Here is an 18,855-nt window from a genome sequence, read left to right on the forward strand (position 1 = left end):
TGTGGGATTTCGTAATAAAAATGAAAGAAATATGTTGATTAAGTCATTTATTATTCCTGAAATTGAAGTTTACATTTATGAAAAAGCTTTAGTAAGTAAACAAAAAATTAGAAAGTTACTTAAAAGTTTGTAAAAAGAAAATACTGTTCTTATTGCAAATCAGTCTAAAATAACACCAGCATTCATAAAAAAATTCATTTTAATTATTCAATGCTATATTAATGTACTACTGGTGATAGACATGTGAATTTAAGCTATGCCACCACGCAAACGCAGAACCAGATGAAGGGTTGACTCCTTTTGAATATTGTAATCCGATAAAGTTCTGCCATCTTCTAGTTGCTTTCCAGCAAAAATGAGACGCTGTTGATCTGGTGGGATACCCTCTTTGTCTTGAATTTTAGCCTTTACATTCTCGATCGTATCAGATGCCTCAACTTCCAAAGTAATAGTTTTGCCAGTTAATGTCTTAACGAAAATTTGCATTCCTCCTCGAAGACGAAGGACCAAATGCAAGGTTGACTCTTTTTGAATATTGTAATCAGAAAGAGTACGTCCGTCTTCTAATTGTTTTCCGGCAAAAATGAGACGTTGTTGATCTGGAGGGATACCTTCCTTATCCTGGATTTTGGCTTTCACGTTTTCGATAGTATCGGAAGCCTCAACCTCTAAGGTGATAGTCTTACCGGTCAAAGTTTTGACGAAAATTTGCATTCCACCTCGGAGACGAAGAACCAGATGAAGGGTTGACTCTTTTTGAATATTGTAATCTGAAAGAGTTCTGCCGTCTTCCAATTGTTTTCCAGCAAAAATGAGACGCTGTTGGTCTGGTGGGATACCCTCTTTGTCTTGGATTTTGGCTTTTACGTTCTCAATGGTATCAGATGTCTCAACTTCCAAAGTAATAGTTTTACCAGTTAATGTCTTAACAAAAATTTGCATTCCTCCTCGAAGACGAAGGACCAAATGCAAGGTTGACTCTTTTTGAATATTGTAATCAGAAAGAGTACGTCCATCTTCAAGTTGTTTCCCGGCAAAAATGAGACGTTGTTGGTCTGGAGGGATACCTTCCTTATCTTGAATTTTGGCTTTGACGTTTTCAATTGTGTCAGAAGCCTCAACCTCCAAAGTGATGGTTTTACCAGTCAGTGTTTTAACAAAAATTTGCATACCACCACGAAGACGGAGAACAAGATGAAGGGTAGACTCTTTCTGAATGTTGTAATCTGAAAGAGTTCTGCCGTCTTCCAATTGTTTTCCAGCAAAAATGAGACGCTGTTGGTCTGGTGGGATACCCTCTTTGTCTTGGATTTTGGCTTTGACGTTTTCGATAGTATCTGAAGCCTCAACCTCTAAGGTGATGGTTTTACCAGTCAGTGTTTTAACAAAAATTTGCATACCACCACGAAGACGGAGAACAAGATGAAGGGTAGACTCTTTCTGAATGTTGTAATCAGAGAGGGTTCTGCCATCTTCTAATTGCTTACCAGCAAATATAAGACGCTGCTGGTCTGGAGGGATACCTTCTTTGTCTTGAATTTTTGCCTTTACATTTTCAATGGTATCGGAAGCTTCAACCTCCAAGGTGATGGTTTTGCCAGTTAGTGTTTTGACAAAAATTTGCATACCACCACGAAGACGGAGAACAAGATGAAGGGTGGACTCTTTCTGGATGTTGTAGTCAGAGAGGGTTCTGCCATCTTCTAATTGTTTACCAGCAAAGATAAGACGCTGCTGGTCTGGAGGAATACCTTCTTTGTCTTGAATCTTGGCTTTTACATTTTCAATGGTATCAGAAGCCTCTACTTCAAGTGTAATGGTTTTGCCAGTAAGGGTTTTGACGAAGATCTGCATTTTTAACCTGAAATAAAAATTTACTTTAATTAGTTATATGTTAATTGTAACTTTGAAACAGAATTACAATATTTTATGAAATTTTTTAGGTATATAATCAATATTTGCATAATTGACTCAGAAATATTAACCTATTAAGATCTCAAAACTAAATGGGATAGTAGCAAACTAACTGCATCATTTTGTGCACAATCACTGAATTATTTACATTTTTATAAAAACAAAATGAACTCTAAAAGTAAATTGCTTTATAGCTGTTTTCTTTAATTGTTCCTGTAAAATCGATTGCTGAAACTAATCTTTCAAAATAATTATTTTAATGTAACTTGTTCAAATAATTTTTTATTTCCAATTGTGAATGATAAAAGCAAAAACAAGTATATTTTATTTCTCGATTATGCAAAGAATGGTGCGATTAATTTCCTGCTGTCTTACCCAATTATCGCTCGGGCTTTATGTGTTAATATTTAATACATTAAATCACGACAATATTTGAATATTGACAAAAACAGTTGTCTATCGATTTTCTGAATTTTTAAAATAACCTAATCAATTAAAATTTCCCAAATAAGAATTACAACAATTATTTTGGTCAATCTGTTAAATTTCTATTTTTCATGTGCAAAACACGGATAATAATTCATTTACCAAAAAGATTACAGTTCCATTTTTATTTAGACACGTATAACAATTCGTTGATTGCTCAAACGTTCTTGAGCCAACGACTCGTTTGCGGAGATAGCTGATGACCTGATTTACCGCCTGTGTCGCAAAATGATGAAAAAAAAATTACAGATTCACTCATATTTGTGCAGTTATATATTAATACATTTTAAATAAAGTTAGCTAATTGATAACATACGAGGTTACGAAGTTGTTTTAGCTGTACTGGAATGTAACTGCCAATTTCTTTGTTCTCTAACGTATAATAAACGTACTGTTCAGTGATTAATTTTGAGTCGTAAATAATAAAACTTCTTCGATTTAACTTTTAAGAAGTTTGAAGTTTGTTTCAAAAATGAAATGAAAACTAAAAATTTAACTGTAGATTAGGTTACCAAAAAGTGAAATATTGATGTTTTTTTGTTATTCTCTAGAACGACTCAAGGAAATCAAAATGGTAGACTGAGTTTCACTTCGGATGCACTCCTAATATTTCTTCATGCGAAACTAAAGAAATATATAACGAAGTTTTTGAAATAGAATTAGTTTGAAGTACTGAATATTGGGAAATTATCATACACGAGGTAAAGAGAAAAAGAAAATTATAATATTTAAGTCTGTCAATATGGAGGACGTAGCATGACTCAACGAGTTTATTGCGTCATAAATTGGATATTATTAGACGTTAACATTGGATGTTGTTTATATTAAAGATAGATATATAATTATTGTTGAATATTTACCTTCGTTAGACGAATAATCACCACTGAAGAAGGTGTAACAAAGTCTTTGTTGGTAGAAGTAAATGGAGAAAAGCAGCAGTCAGTAATGCGACTTACCCACTTGGTATCCCAACAACGAATGCCAGCGAAGCGAATGCGACTACCAGTACTCCAACGCTTAACGACTTGACGTTCACGTAGCAACGGATAAGAAACACAACCGGAAGTGGACGTTCAACATCAGCACATGCGCAATGGTTAACACGAAATAAGTTTGAAAAATTGAGAGACAATAAACTACATTAGGAAAAAGAAAATATCGCTTAACACAGTAAAAATATTTGTTTGCCGAGAAATTGATTATAAATGTAGGATTAATAATGTGTTCTTTTATAAAGTGCAAGTTTTACATTGATATAAATGATCATGGAATTACTGAAAATTTTAATAAAATAACGTAATTTTTTAGGACAATAAACAAAATAAAATGTTCTTTTGAGTATCAATAAAAACATATTTTATTGATTTTCATTTATAATTTTACCAATTTTCATAACGTTATAATTGATCGAGCCTGACAAATTACAATGTTAACATCATATACTTTTTGTAGATTCATGATCTATCAATCTACCAATAATATTTATGGCATCACAGATAATGGCTCGTATTTTCGAACATAATTTTATTTGTTTTGTTCACTCATAAAAGTATCAAACATAGTCTAAAACGGTAATCTTTATAATTTGGTGTTAACAATACTTTATACAAATAGTTTACGTGAAAGAACCACATGAACTGTTGCTATATACAAAATTGCAGAAAGCAATTAGTTTTTATAATTAAAAAGAATATTTCTACTTTTTGTGAAACAAAATATATCTACGTTGATTTGGTCTCAGAACGATTGTTTTGAAAGTTTATCGTGAGAATTATCCTACATTCTTTCGATATTTTTGATATTTTTATATTAATTTCCATAAAGTTTGGTGCTACATTGATACAATTAAGCTATAAGTCTGCAGTATTGATTAAAGATTTATCATGAATTAATGAGTATGTGAAGATATGATATAGTTCATTCAAGTCTTATTAAATTTTAGTTATAATAATTCTGATATATTATATTACTCAATATAAAAAATGGTATCGATTTTCATTGAATATAATTGCAATAATATTTCTATATTGATTTTATATTTCTTGGTGTTAATAATTGTACTATTTTCCTACAGATTTTCGTTCATGATACAATGAATTTTATTTTGAAAAACGTGAAACCAAATAGTAACTAAACATAATGCAAATCGTGCTGTAGAGAAAACTTATACATAATTTATAAACTTAAATAAGAAAATAAAGTTACTTTTCAATTTATGCCTTACATACTTTAAAATAAATTTCGAAGGAAGTTATTTTAACATTTCTTTTTTTTCAATACAATTATGTTGTAAGTTATCAAAACTCAATTTGGCCATCTTTCAATACTGTTATGCTTCAAAATAGCATTTCAATGATTATATAACTGACAAGATATTTGAACAGTCAAAGATTAAATATTGTCAAGTATTTGCATTAATAAACCAGTATTATAGCAAAATTTAATTTGTACTACATTTTTAAACAAATTATTACGTGAATCATTTACTTCAAATATGATATTTTTAACTATCAATACAAGAAGCATGCTCCGATTTCAAATTAATTACATAGTAGCTTTTTATGAGCGATACGCGTAAAATTTTATATATTTAAAGTTTTAACATTCTAAGTGCAAATAATTAAAAATCATTCGTATAACATTAATTTTGTTGTATTATTGTATCGTTTTTCCATTATCACAGATTGTTTTTGGTGGCAGGCCTATTTTCAAGCTCAGGCCGTATAGGCCCATATTAGACTAGTTATTTCCAGCGTACTCTGATACAACTCTCTCACTAAAATTATGTACCAACATCACGTTTCCAAAGTTGGAAATGTTCTCGTTAACACAAAATAAGCAACATCGCAATTAGTCCAATAAGCAGTATGAGCTGTTACACTATATAAATAATTACGACCTATTCCAACAGCTTGCAACACATAATCTAAACGTTGAGCCAATTCTGTTAACAAAAATTTAATAATTATTAGAGATGACATTAAATCTAAAAACTTTTGAAGGTTTATAATTTCTTAAATAACACCTTGCTCAGGCTGAATCGGTGGATTATCAGGAGTTGGTGACGTATCTTCTTTGGCATTCCATCCAGCTCTTACTAAGCCCCATAAGCTCCAACCTCTGTCTGCAGTTTTGCTTGGTGTATCTGTTGGGCTTAGATCATCTCTTTCGTCGTTATCTAAACCAATGAAACATATTAGAGAAAAAACTAATCTAGTTTATATGAGTCTATAGAAAATTATTGAATTCAAAATGGAATTTTTTTCTGTAAAAACTAAATATATAGCATACCTGACTGTGGATTGCTCTGATCACCATTGTTCATTGAAGAGGGTTGTTGTTGATCTAAATGGTTGTCAATACCCCCATGTGGTGGTATAAGAACTGGTTCTATCTTACTGTATCCTCTCTCTATCAATGGTTCCATGCGATATGCAACAGGATCTGACCAATGAAATATGTTGTAAAACCTCTTACACAAATATTCTGGCATTAAATCTAATCTGTTGGACGGCGTGCGTGTGCGTAAAGCTAGAAATACAGATAACGGAGAACCTAAACAGAATAAGTTCTCAATCTGTAAATGAGAAAAATGATTAGTTTTGAAATAACTACAATAAATAACACATAAGAACTAAATTTTATTGATTGATTTTAAATTAAAATGTTTATGTTTTTGTTGAATTGCAAAAGACTTACAGGAAATTGTAAACCTGTCAAACGCTGAGGTGAACCTGGAGGACGAGATTCATAACCAACCCATCCTGTGACAATATCATAAACTATAACACATCCAAGTGAATGTGCTAGTACTGATACTTTCCCTTGCCAACCTGGATGTCGACTTATGAACATAAAATATAACCTATTCAATTCTTTCTGGAGACCAGCTCTGACTTCTCCACCATATAAAGGACTAGTGTAATATAGGATATCCATTGCAGATGTATTGAGAAGATGTCGAATACTCAAGACACTGTATGGCGTTATTGCATCAACAATATCTAAAAAATAAAAAGTTAATAATGTTTGATGTTTACATGGATTATTTCGTGATATTAGGGACTTTATATCAGTAACTGAAAAATACCTCCATCGAGTTTTAATGATGACCTCCACTCAACAGGGAAAAATTCTACTCTGTGTTCAGAAGTTGGAAAATACTTTTGTTTCATTCTTTCAACACATTCTCTGAACCTGTAATTGAAAGTTCGATTATTATAAATAGAATATACTAAATTAATTCAATGAATTCTGTAGCAATTTTTACTTTGATAATCCTACATGATTTTTTCGTGTACAATATATAGGACTTTGCGTCAGGATATATTATTTAGTAAATATTACGTAAAATTCGCTTTGCGAAATCAATCATAAGTTTCGTTAAATGTGACTGAATCTGCGACCTTCAAAAACAAATCCGGCAAGTAATTGGCTGCTAGCCATTGAATTCTACAGCGATCTACTTTCAATGTGAATATGTAGAAATGAATGTCGTAAAAATAAAACGGTGACATTTAAAACTATATTCTTCTCAATCATAAACTTACATCGATGTATTCCGAATAATTTTTCCTGTATCTCTTTTCTGGCCAATTCCATGAACTACAAATACTAAATGATCAATATCATCAGGTTTATCTTCCATTGTGGCTAGCTCTTTATACCCTCTTACTAATCTATATCCAGTAGCTATAATATTTTAAATAATAGTAATTTTTTTTCGTATTATATATTATTTTGACAGCTTTAATTCTAAATTTATATTCAATAAGTTTAATGATGATCAAAGAATCAGATAAAAACTACATACTTTTAGTGAAACCAAACTTAGATGTGACACTACGCATCAATTTGGAAGGTGTGTATTCACTATGTAAAACCACATCATCTATTGCATGCCAATCAATGTGGTATTGAGTAAAATGTTCAGTATGAATCACTAAAATTGAAACAATATTAGTTATTCCATAAAATTAAATTAGAAATTAACGAATTATAATTTTAGTAGACATCATACCTTTATATGTATGTGTTGGAGTACCCAAATTTGGCGTAGAACTTGATTGTGTTAAAGTTTGTTTTTGAAATATCTTCAAATGTGCTTCTTCGAGTACTTCTGAATGATCCATTTCTAATGGTATCCAGCTTCCATCATAGAACCATATACCTCTCATTATTTCCCATTCTTCTCCTACAAAAAAATAGCATTAAAATCATCAATATAATTATATTAACACATCTTCATTTGATTCAATACTTTTATTAAAAATTTTCTATTAATTTTAAGTAAATGTTACTAATTTCAAAGTTGAATAATGTATGGATTCAGATATACTTGATCGTATGCAAAAAAATACCTAATTCTTTTTCAAAATTATTAATATTATTATGATTTCTATATAGTATGAAGAAATTATATATAAAATTATATTTAACAGAATTAAATGAGTAATAATGAATAATTCTATAGATAGATTATTTTATCATTAGGGAGACATTAAAAACAAATTTTTAATTATAACAGTCTCTATTTCAGATTGTTACTCAGTCAAACATTGCAAACGAAATTAAATTTAATGAACTCAAGGATAAACCAATTTTTTCACAGAAATTGTACAGAAGTAATACCATGAACCTTGTGACAGTAGAGACTTACATATCTTAGATCACCAGTTGGATCATACAATTATGGAACAAATATGATGAATATGTAAAATTGAGAAATTTATCATTTTATAATCAATTGATGATATATGATCTTTCATGAACCTCAATTTTACCATCTATTATTTATGCAACAAGCATTTGCTATACTTAACCAATACGTATTTGTGATCTGTTTTTGAAAGTTTGTAAAATTGGGTTTTGAAATTGCAATGAATTAATGAAACAAGTACCAGAATAGAATCCTGATGAAATATAAATGAAATTCATTCATATTAAAAAAGTTTTCTTGTAAGAAATATATAAAATAAAAAAGTATATTTATTAGAAATACTTTTCTCATTTGTCAAAATAGTGACAAAATAATTTTTACATATATTACCTGGCCAGTATATAGAAACACACTTCATGTTTTCCAATTCAACATCATACATTCCACCTCTAACAACAACTCTTTCAATGTTCATAGCATTGTCTTTGTTTCCGTCTTCATTTACATTACTCTGTTTTGATCTCCAGGTATTTTCAATTCTGAGACTATCATAACCACAGAATTCCATCCATCTTTTATTAACATCATCTTTGTACAGCCATCGAACTTCTTCAGGTTTTAATGGTTCAGCAAACAGCAATTGTTTTGGTTTATCTTTTTTAGTATCATTATTTTCGTTGTCTATTCCGTTGACTGACAGATGGCAATCTACAAAATAGTAAATTAAATAAAGAGATAGACACTTTGAAGAGATTTTATTTATGCTTTAAATGAAGCTTTTACGATGCTTAATAGAGATGATAGTGATGCAACTATCTTGATTACTTTCTATCTATGTACTCTAGAGTACTTTGACCAATTCAAAACTCAAAGATAAACTTTTAATTGATACTAAAGGTGTGATGGATGATTCATTAAACAGTTATGTTTAAACATGATATCATTAGCAATTAAAGAATGTACTTATTAAGTAGCTCAAAGTCTGTGCAACCATTCTCAATTAGCAGAACCAATAATAGGTCATGGAAAAAAGTTTGTTTTTTATTTTTTCCAGGACCAGATATGTATACCTACGTACCAGTGTGAGTGACATCAGTTTCCAAGGGAGTCTCGCTGAAAGGGTCAACATCGACAAACAAATTGGCGGACATTCTCTTAACCAGAATGACAGCGCCGACGAGTATGACACACCTGGAGGTGTTAAGAATGAGGGATCCAAGATCGAGAGCTACTGGCGCCTTGATCGCTGTTGTCTCTGGATCCTCGAGCAGTACGCACCGTAACAACTTGAATAACAACAATCATATGCACAACAGTGACAGTAAAGTTTATGGATGACAACAACGGAACACAAAAGACCGATTAGATTGTTGGCCAAAGAAAAACACTTGTGACGGATGTTGCACTAATCGATTTGTTTCTTGTTTTGCGATGATCAATTTGTGCCGCAATGTTTTCACATATATGCAGGTTTTATATTCACATAGAGACACACGCACTTACACACTTCTCTGCCTGCTCCGAGCTTACTGACCGTTACTTAGCTGAGAAACCCGCGGAATTGAGTCAGACTCTCGCTTGCGTTATCTCTCTCTCTCTCTCTCTCTCTCTCTCTCTCTCTCTTGCTCTCTCAGCACCCGTCGTAAGCAACATTGTATGTACTTGATGATCTGCATCAGAAAAAAGACACGAGCGCGTGCGGATATCTTGTCAAACGTGAGACTTACGTAATCGAAGCGTGCATTTTTCCATCTTTGATCGCGTGTTTCTATGAGATGATCGCCCGACGCGTAAATTTGTTCTTCTCATTCGCAACCGTATGGCCATTGTTAGGGCTAATCTTTTTGACGTACTTTATGTATTATGAATGACAAGGAAGCACCAATCCAACGCACGTTTCTTGAGTTATATTCTCATTTTGTGTGACTGCGATTTATATATTTTAGTACGTAATAATTTATAAAATAGAAGAATCTTAAGCCAGTGTTTTAATTACCAAACGTTTTTATTAAAAAAAACAAGTGATTGGACAAATATAATTTTCTGTTAATTATCGTTCATATTTTATTAAAAAAAACAAGCCGTGATTGACTTTATCATGGCCTTACTCCAATTATTCTTTGCTGATCTATTTATAACAAGATATGAATAATGGGTAACAGCTCACGACGAGTATAAAGAAATAAAAGAGAAAAAAATCGGACATTGCTCCTTGAATCAAATCTGATTAGCGTATAATAGCCTATTAGACATGCGTAGTCGGTCTTTTGTCAGGGTACGCGCGCGGAACGTTCTTTTCGAGGTATCATTTGATGATTTCAATGTATTAAAAAAAAGATGACATACTCACGTACTGAAGTGGCGACACGGAAATTTCCATTTTTCAATGTGCGTGCACCTATATCTCCGTGGAATAAATGAAGGGATTGTGCAACGCCAGGAAAGAACAAAGATCTCGTTAGTTTGGAATTTCCTTAACGATTGTCTTTTCCTTCTTTCATTGGATGCACCAGCTTAATAGTGATCAGCTTTGAGAAAGAAAGAGACGAAAAAAACAATGGCCCTCAACAACAATAAAACAAAAATAAAAAGTGACAAGAGTGTCTGGCGTCGAGCGTCTCTCAGTGTCTTGTACATTCTTTTATTATTGAATTTTCATTTGAAATTTACCTTCTTTTAAAAGAGCCTTGACAGACAGCTCCACAGCAACAGCTTTAGGCCGGCATTTTTCTCGATATAGCACACTGCAGAATATCGCAGTCAGACTGTCGCGATAAAAATTGCATATACAGACAGGCGCGTGAGGGGACAGATTAGAGCTTTCCAAAGGAGAGCGAAAAACTATAGGTAGATAAGGCGCGGAAAATCGTCGATAAAGATGATATTAATTAATCAACGAGCGGTATGAACGAAAAAGTGTTTTTCGATGAGTTCGTCCTTGCGGAACAACGTGACTGGCGCACTTTGCTCGTGAGATCTGATGAGTGAGACGTAGCACGGTATTGTCGGCGCGCAAGGGACGACGACACGCGTCATCGGTACGTACATTATTTTTGCGAAATTGACGAGAGAGGAGAGGAGGTGCACGTACACGGGTAGTAACGACGACGACGAGTATTATAGAGGAGTGCCGTGGTAGTATACAGTGTCGAGCGTTTTGCTTGCCGAGCTATTCCTTTTTGTTAGCCAGTAGAACAATTTCTCGAAAGTAATCAGCTCGAAAGTAGTAGCTCTATATCATTCTTTATTGTTTCCTTGCTCTACTCCTCGATTCTTTCTATGTTTTTTTTTTCGTTACGCCGAATGAATGAGTTTCTAACTCTACTGTTAGTCAAGCGGCTAAATGACCTTATTGCTGCGTCGACACTGGTAAAATGATATTGTTATCCGTGATATATTTTTTTTAGAAAATTTCACGCGCGCTAATGATAAGAGAATAGGCGCACTTACCGATCATCATGATATATTTTTTGGTGAATTTGATATACTAAAGTCGATTAGCATCTATAATCATAAATTAGGTTTCGCTGATTACATTCGAGAGAGAGAGAGAGAGAGAGAGAGAGCTGACACAGCAAGGCGAAATATAGCCTAATGCCAATATTTGATTAAAAATATGAATCATCCCCGTTATCTTCAAACATGTCCGTGCCGCAATACTGACTCAACGAATAGAAGGCGAGCATTTTTTTATCCGTTTATTGATTTTCAATAGGGGACGTGCGCGGTAAATGTCGACTCTCTTTTTTTAGACGAAACAATAAAGAACTTTAAAAGTTAGTCAATCAAAATATCGAGTGAGCGTACCCTAATGCAAGGCGAGAAAACCTTTCCGAAATAGGTCCTAGTAAATATAAAAGCATTTGTTTTTATAGGAAATAATTGTATTTATTATAGAGTACGTTGATTTAGTTCATTTTACAGTCATTAATTGTAATACACAAGTATATTATATCATGTAGATCATTTCTTACATTCACAATAAAAGTGGAATTATGTATAAATGATATACGGAATTTTTCCATTTTATAAAATCACGAAATTACTATTACAACAAAATTCAATGATACCTAAATTTAAATGTCAATTAATTTATTTTGAAAATCGAGCTAAGTAGAAGTGTATTAATAAAATTGGGAACTTTCACTCGAGTTCGGCTGCTCGCCGAAGTAGAACGTGAATTTTATCCTTTATCCAGGTCTTGTTGTATGGTGCGTACGTATTAGTGGACTTTTGATAAACTAAGCACGACAAATCTGTCAAATCATCAAGGAAATCGAAGAGTTGTTTTATGTCATAGGTAATTGTCGGTGTGTTTGGATTTTGCCTCTTTAGATACTCTTCGTATATTTTACATACGCCTGTGATAAATTAAAGTTAAAAAAATTTATTTTTACCATACTACGTTTGATTATGTAAAGTTACTAAAGTTATACATTAAATAAAATGAAAAATTAAAATAAAAGGACACGGTAGATTTATGGTAAAGCTCAAGTTCATACATTTTTCAAGTCTTAGAGTCCTTTAGTTTTTTATATTTTGTCAGTTTACCGAAATGAATAATTTTAAATACAACTCTACCTCGATTCACAAGAATTTATAAATATCAACAAAATTTACACATAAGGAGTGAAATAGCTCTAACTGCGAAAAAGCTCGGTAAACAGAGAAGATCTGAAAGATTCGAGATGAAGATTTGACGCGCAAGATAATTTTTACGGATTCAAAAGCTCAAGCGACTTGATATAGTTGGCTGGCGATTCCAAGCCGAGTTTTTGTATAAGCCTAACAGTCAAGTACATGGCATTAATAAAGAAATTATTGAAATTGAAGAAAATCTACTGTAGTGTCTTAAATATTAATATTAAAAATGTAGACAATAGAGCTAGTTTCTTTCTAGGTATGAAACAAATTATAATTGGATTTTTTTAAAGTAAAAAATAGTTTATTATATGAGAACAATTAAATTATGTAACTATAAATGAATCCAAAGTTGATCAAGTATACATTTTCAGTTAACAACTTCTTTAATTGTTATCTAACTGTGAGTATTAAAATGCTTACTTTATGAAAAGCTGTATCTTTAAATAAGGTTCAATGATTAGAAATAAATTTATGAACTATCTAACTATCCTGAAACTTTGCAAAGTAATCTGTATTTAAGAATTTTTATATTTGGTGAATAATTCCTTAATGATGTTTTAAAATACAATCAAATTCCAAAGTAAATTTCTTTTTTTATTTTATTATATGTAATTAATTATTCAAAAATCTCTATTGTAAAATTTGTTTAATGTACAGAAATCTACATACGAATGCTTTGTCAAAAGTTTGTATAGTTTTCCTAATATTTTCACGTCAGTTAATCAAATTAGTTTTATATTAATATGTATACAGTACATTTACATTAAAATTCGAGCTAAACAGCATATCCTGGTCTTGTCAATTACATGATAAATAAAGCGTAATATTTCTAATATATGAAATTGACATTAGAAAGTTGAATTCTAAGGATACACAATTTATCAATATTTCTAACTATCCGATATTGTAGTAAATATATCATTAAAACTGTTTTAACTCAATTTTATTTAAAAAAATAACTAATAATTTTAAAGAATAAAAAATAAGCATTGTTTTGATCATTTAATAGTATTGTATATTCATTAATAAGAAATTTGCTGCTCTAATGTAACATATTTATAATAATCAAAATGTTTATTATGTATTCAAGTGACTATTTTGATAATTGTATTAAAGTTGTGGAATTAAAGTGTATAATAAAGTATATATATCAATTTGTACACGTTACCTTCCATGCACTCATTGACACTTTCATAATCTGAGTATGTCCTAGTTTCAGGTCTGTTTGCAGGTTGAACAAGAAGAATAGTGTGTGACTGAAAATAAAGTAATAATTGATTAAAAACTATGATCTTTGAACGCGTATTAATGGGTCGTATACTATTACATATAACCAATCTACACCAACGTTGTGAGCATCAACGCCGCTTACTAACCTAAAAACCGTAATTATTATTTAACGACATTTCGATGATTAAATAAAATATATAATATTGTATCAAGCCAAGTAAAAAAATAGAAAAATGGTTTTTAACGATATGACATTGTTGTAGCGGCTTACAATTACGCAAGAAACGTAAACAAACATTTACATTGACATTTTGAAAGAAGCGAGATGACTTACCATTGTGCAAGTAGGAAAAACTAATTCTATCTACGAATCCTTTGTTTAAAGACTACGATAGTCAGATAATTACTTAATAAATACTACTTTTGATAGTGGAATTGTAAACACCAAATGCACTTTTTGTAAGGTAAAATTCAATCGTGTTCAATAGGAAACAGCGGTAGTTTGTAGTTACATGGGTGAAATCCAGACTTTTCTGTAAGAGTGTAGGAATATATAGTAGATTTATGCTTCTGGCTTCTGCCGTCTACATACATGTAAATGTATTTGTGTCGTCTCAGTTAGAAATTCACTGCCATCCACCGCCATCTAGTAAAACGATGACGCGTTTACGTTTACGACGTTTGCGTTTTTTGTATACTACATATGTTCGATAGTTTGTGCTCTCCTGTTCCACTCTGCGCGGTTCATTGTTTAACGTTCCACGTTCGAAATTCAAATTGGAAACTTATCAATTATATATTTTAAGAAATATTAATATAATTATCTAAATGAATCTTTATTTGTTGTTCTTTTTTGAAGTATTTCATCGATTCAAAGCATAATTGAAAAATATTCATTTTCATAATGTGTAGTTTATAAAACGACGCATACATACACACACACACAAACGCGCGCGCGCACGTGTGTGTGAGCACGTTGATTTTACTGAGTATCTTTATTTAGATAGAAAATAGGAAACTATACCAATTGCAAGTAATCATATAGTTTGTAATTGTAAACGAAGCAATTGCAGACTACTATTCGGCACTTGACGTTTTCTAGATTAATAATTTTGTGTTAATATATATGTCGTAGTACATGTATAGCATTAATTCATATTATGCAATAAAATAGACTGTATATATAGCAATTGCTAATAAATTATAATCGTCACGTTCTCATTCTCATCTACAAATTTTTCTATTATTTGCAAAAAATGTGACTGCGGTTTAATCGTCATCGTTGTTGCGCATGAACAGAGTTGTACGTGCATCGATGTGTGAGTGAATATCATACATATAAGCACAAATACAACATTCATGCCTCAGAAAGTGGTGCGAGGTGTGCGGTAGACACTCGTTTGAAATTTTCGGAGTACATTGCAAGTCGTAAGGGGTCACGAGAAAAGTGAAAATGGAAGCAAAACCAAAGTTGACCCAGGAAGCTGCCTGGAAAAAATTGAACGAATATTACAGCAACAATGGTGCTAAAATCAACATTAATAAACTGTTTGAAGAAGACCGCGGTCGCTTCGATAAGATGAGGTATTGAATTGAGCTTTTCACCATTTGACCTTGAGCTGACCTTTCTCACCTTATCATTATTTTCAGTGAATTTTCAAAAATCGCATTATTATATTACTTTTAACAAATTTCTTAATAAGTTATGCAATATAATCTATGAAATCTGTGTTACTTTATAAAAAGATTTATTATAAAATGATTTTGTTGTAAATAATGAAATGTAGTTTGTAGATGATTTGTATTTTTTTTAATTCATTGAAATTCTAAACAAGATTATCAACAAAACTATTTAAAAATTATGTAATATTGAATGAATATTGCGTGTGATTAATTAAAAGCAACATGAGGCTATATTTTTAACTGATTTAGTTTGACAATTTCCACACCTGAAGATGGACCTATTCTTATTGATTATTCAAAAAATCGTGTCAACGATGAAGTTCTCAATTTATTGTTTCAATTGGTAAGTCATTGGCTAATATATCCACCTATTATTTTATAAGTTCATGAACGAATAGTATAAAAATTACTGGTTTTATTCAGGCTAAGGCTCGTAAAGTTGAAGATGCTCGAGATGCAATGTTCACTGGACAAAAAATTAATTTCACAGAAGGTAGAGCTGTGCTCCATACTGCCCTTCGAAATCGAGCCAATACTCCTATCATGGTCGATGGAAAAAATATTATGCCTGATATAAATGCAGTTTTAGCTCACATGAAGCAATTCACCAATCAGGTACACATTTTAAATTTTGAGTATTTTAATAGAATGGCAAATAAAATTTCTGTTTTTGTTTTGAATAGGTCATTTCCAAACAATGGAAAGGTTTCACTGGCAAGCCTATTGAAGATGTTATTAACATTGGTATTGGTGGGTCTGACCTGGTAACTATTTCATTTTTTTAATGTTAAATTTAATAAAGCATTTCTTGGGTTGACTTTTTAAAAGTTAACATATATTTCATTCATAGGGACCTCTTATGGTAACAGAAGCTTTAAAACCATATCATATTGGACCAAGAGTTCATTTTGTCAGCAATATTGATGGAACTCATATAGCTGAAACACTGAAGAAGCTCAATCCTGAAACAGCTCTCTTCATCATTGCATCAAAAACTTTCACAACTCAGGAAACAATCACCAATGCTACTTCTGCTAAGAAATGGCTTCTTGAGCATATGATGCAGAATGTAAGTCATTACAGCTTTTTAAAATTTCAAAATAAATTCAAAATAATTAAATAAAAATATTTTTACAATAGGATTCTGCTGTGGCTTCTCATTTTGTAGCCTTATCTACAAATAACCAGAAAGTCAAAGAATTTGGTATAGATGAAAAGAACATGTTTGGTTTTTGGGATTGGGTTGGAGGAAGATATTCTCTGTGGTCTGCTATTGGTTTATCAATTTCACTATCTATTGGCTTTGATAACTTTGAAAAGCTTCTGGAGGGAGCTTTCTTTATAGACCAACATTTTCAAACAGCTCAGTTAGAAAAAAATGTTTGTAACAGTTGTGATTTTCATCAAATACTAATTTTTTAAACTTGTTGTTAATGATAATACCATAATATTTTAGGCTCCAGTGATTCTTGCTTTACTGGGAGTTTGGTATCACAATTTTTACAATGCTGAAACTCATGCATTGTTGCCCTATGATCAATATCTTCACAGATTTGCTGCTTACTTCCAACAAGGAGACATGGAAAGTAATGGAAAATATGTGACCAGGTCTGGAGAAGTTGTAGATTATTCAACAGGTAAAAGTGTAAAATAAAGGATAATTATGTATTTTTTGTCATGCTCGTACTAATATTTTTTAGGACCTATTGTTTGGGGAGAACCTGGAACTAATGGGCAACATGCATTTTATCAATTAATCCATCAAGGCACCAGACTCATTCCAGCAGATTTTATTGCACCTGCACTATCTCATAACAAGGCAAGTTATGATGTGAAAAGTGTAATAATGTACATTGAAATTAATCTATAAATCAATCTATATTATATTGTCGTATAGTTTGAAAAGGACTTGCATCATAAAATTCTTCTTTCCAACTTCTTAGCACAAACTGAAGCTTTAATGAAAGGAAAATCTCCAGATCAAGCTCGAGAAGAGCTTAAAAAATCTGGATTGAATGCTGATCAAGTCGAAGCATTACTCCCACATAAAGTTTTTGAAGGAAATCGACCAACAAATAGCATTCTTGTAAAAAAGCTCACTCCATTTATTTTGGGAGCATTGATTGGTATATATTAATTTACATAATTCTAATTATTCGTCCAATTCGTACTTTTAATCGTCACTTTCTTGTTTCCAGCTATATATGAACATAAAATCTTTGTACAAGGTATCATCTGGGATATTAACTCCTTTGATCAATGGGGGTGAGTAAAATAATGTCATTATAATGACAATGCATAAAAAAAATATTGACTAATAATATAAATTAAATTTTCAGTGTTGAATTGGGAAAACAGTTAGCTAAAGCAATAGAACCTGAATTGAACAATGCTGATAAGATTACCAGTCACGATTCATCTACAAATGGACTAATAGCTTTTATCAAGGCTCACAGCGCTTAACTTTTGTTTGATCAACAAAGCACCAATTTGGAAAAAACAAAAATCTGTGAGGTTTTAAACGTCGCTCTTTAATGAAATTTAGCTACATCTGGAAAGCGTTATCAATGACTTATTAGCCTTTTATAAAAGTTAGACTTGCATGTTCTTTTTATGTCGTACTAGTACTCTTGTGCTTTGAAACTCAATTGGTGACTAAGTTACACTTGCAATTCATTGCAGTGTGCTTATGATTACTTATACTATATATTATAGTTCGTGTAGATTGCAAATTATTTATGAAAAATTCTAATAATTAAATTTCAGAGAAATTTCAATAATTGTAAATGCTAAAAGCAATATTAATTAGCATTGAAATGTCGATTTGTGGAAAAAAAATTTGTTTTTTTTTGCTCCATTTCATTGAATTTTCTGATTGTACAAAAGAAAGCCATCTATTCTTTTTTATGTTTTATAAAAAATATCCGTATTATGCTCATTTTGATACATATCTTTCACAAATCAAACGCTATTTTATCTGATTGATAAATTTTATTGTACTTCATTACACTAGATTAGCGGTGCTATAATCTACAACACTATTGAATTCTATATATCAACAGCATTATCATTGTTAACGTTAATAAATTAAATATATAAAATCAATCGCTAGCTAATCTCATTATATTATACCTGTACTTGCAAACGTTTTTAAAATAACGCGGTCGAGTGTAAAACTCACTATATACTACGTAAGAAAAAAAATTCGTATACGAGAGATAAATGAGGAAAAAAACACC

At 31.5% G+C, this 18,855-nt stretch overlaps 3 protein-coding genes and 1 long non-coding RNA gene across 6 annotated transcripts; 1 reads left to right on the forward strand and 3 right to left on the reverse strand.

Annotated features, from left to right (window-relative positions):
- Nucleotides 1-32: 32 nt before the first annotated feature.
- On the reverse strand, nt 33-3,417 carry LOC131663622 (polyubiquitin). Its single transcript, XM_058934115.1, has 2 exons — nt 3,261-3,417; nt 33-1,861 (listed from the first exon to the last, which is right to left on the reverse strand). The coding sequence occupies exon 2, from the start codon at nt 1,852-1,854 to the stop codon at nt 250-252; it is 1,605 nt and encodes a 534-aa protein (XP_058790098.1). The 5' UTR covers nt 1,855-1,861; nt 3,261-3,417; the 3' UTR covers nt 33-249.
- A 349-nt stretch (nt 3,418-3,766) lies between these two features.
- On the reverse strand, nt 3,767-11,886 carry LOC131663594 (phospholipase DDHD1-like). 2 transcript variants are annotated; one of them, XM_058934072.1, is made up of 12 exons: nt 10,730-11,886; nt 10,410-10,457; nt 9,138-9,345; nt 8,450-8,767; nt 7,421-7,594; nt 7,214-7,342; nt 6,951-7,092; nt 6,491-6,597; nt 6,100-6,404; nt 5,692-5,977; nt 5,426-5,578; nt 3,767-5,344 (listed from the first exon to the last, which is right to left on the reverse strand). In XM_058934072.1, exons 2-12 carry the CDS (start codon nt 10,437-10,439, stop codon nt 5,196-5,198), a joined length of 2,001 nt encoding a protein of 666 aa, XP_058790055.1. In that variant the 5' UTR covers nt 10,440-10,457; nt 10,730-11,886; the 3' UTR covers nt 3,767-5,195. The 2 variants fall into 2 exon arrangements, with proteins under 2 accessions (XP_058790055.1, XP_058790056.1); XM_058934073.1 differs by lacking the exon at nt 10,410-10,457.
- Nucleotides 11,887-12,368: 482 nt separating this feature from the next.
- Nucleotides 12,369-14,618, reverse strand: LOC131663599 (uncharacterized). Of its 2 annotated transcripts, XR_009301864.1 has the most exons (5): nt 14,526-14,618; nt 14,268-14,466; nt 14,031-14,079; nt 13,872-13,959; nt 12,369-12,420 (listed from the first exon to the last, which is right to left on the reverse strand). It is a non-coding gene; the product is annotated as an uncharacterized LOC131663599 (long non-coding RNA). The 2 variants fall into 2 exon arrangements; XR_009301863.1 differs by lacking the exon at nt 14,526-14,618 and having other exon boundaries at nt 14,268-14,512.
- A 412-nt stretch (nt 14,619-15,030) lies between these two features.
- On the forward strand, nt 15,031-18,664 carry LOC131663596 (glucose-6-phosphate isomerase). The gene is made up of 11 exons (XM_058934074.1): nt 15,031-15,517; nt 15,866-15,959; nt 16,040-16,231; nt 16,300-16,380; nt 16,467-16,685; nt 16,757-16,996; nt 17,073-17,253; nt 17,317-17,435; nt 17,514-17,742; nt 17,815-17,881; nt 17,956-18,664. The coding sequence occupies exons 1-11, from the start codon at nt 15,387-15,389 to the stop codon at nt 18,077-18,079; spliced, it is 1,677 nt and encodes a 558-aa protein (XP_058790057.1). The 5' UTR covers nt 15,031-15,386; the 3' UTR covers nt 18,080-18,664.
- The last annotated feature ends 191 nt before the right edge of the window (nt 18,665-18,855 follow it).

The sequence above is a fragment of the Phymastichus coffea genome, unplaced genomic scaffold (assembly GCF_024137745.1).
Source record: "Phymastichus coffea isolate CEN01 unplaced genomic scaffold, Cenicafe_Pcof_1.1 PCOF00036, whole genome shotgun sequence".
Taxonomy (NCBI): Eukaryota; Metazoa; Arthropoda; class Insecta; order Hymenoptera; family Eulophidae; genus Phymastichus; species Phymastichus coffea.

Bases quoted from the DNA above. Each gene is read 5' to 3' on its own strand.
- LOC131663594 (XM_058934072.1), bottom strand. From the start codon at position 10,439: ATGGAAATTTCCGTGTCGCCACTTCAGTAC. The intron at 7,595-8,449 runs GTAATATATGTA...ATTTTTTTGTAG, and splicing joins TGTTTCTATATACTGGCCAG to GAGAAGAATGGGAAATAATG. The intron at 6,405-6,490 runs GTATTTTTCAGT...TTTATTTTTTAG, and splicing joins ATCATTAAAACTCGATGGAG to ATATTGTTGATGCAATAACG.
- LOC131663596 (XM_058934074.1), top strand. From the start codon at position 15,387: ATGGAAGCAAAACCAAAGTTGACCCAGGAAGCTGCCTGGAAAAAATTG. The intron at 16,686-16,756 runs GTAAGTCATTAC...TTTTTACAATAG, and splicing joins TTGAGCATATGATGCAGAAT to GATTCTGCTGTGGCTTCTCA. The intron at 17,436-17,513 runs GCAAGTTATGAT...ATTGTCGTATAG, and splicing joins CTGCACTATCTCATAACAAG to TTTGAAAAGGACTTGCATCA.
- LOC131663622 (XM_058934115.1), bottom strand. From the start codon at position 1,854: ATGCAGATCTTCGTCAAAACCCTTACTGGCAAAACCATTACACTTGAA.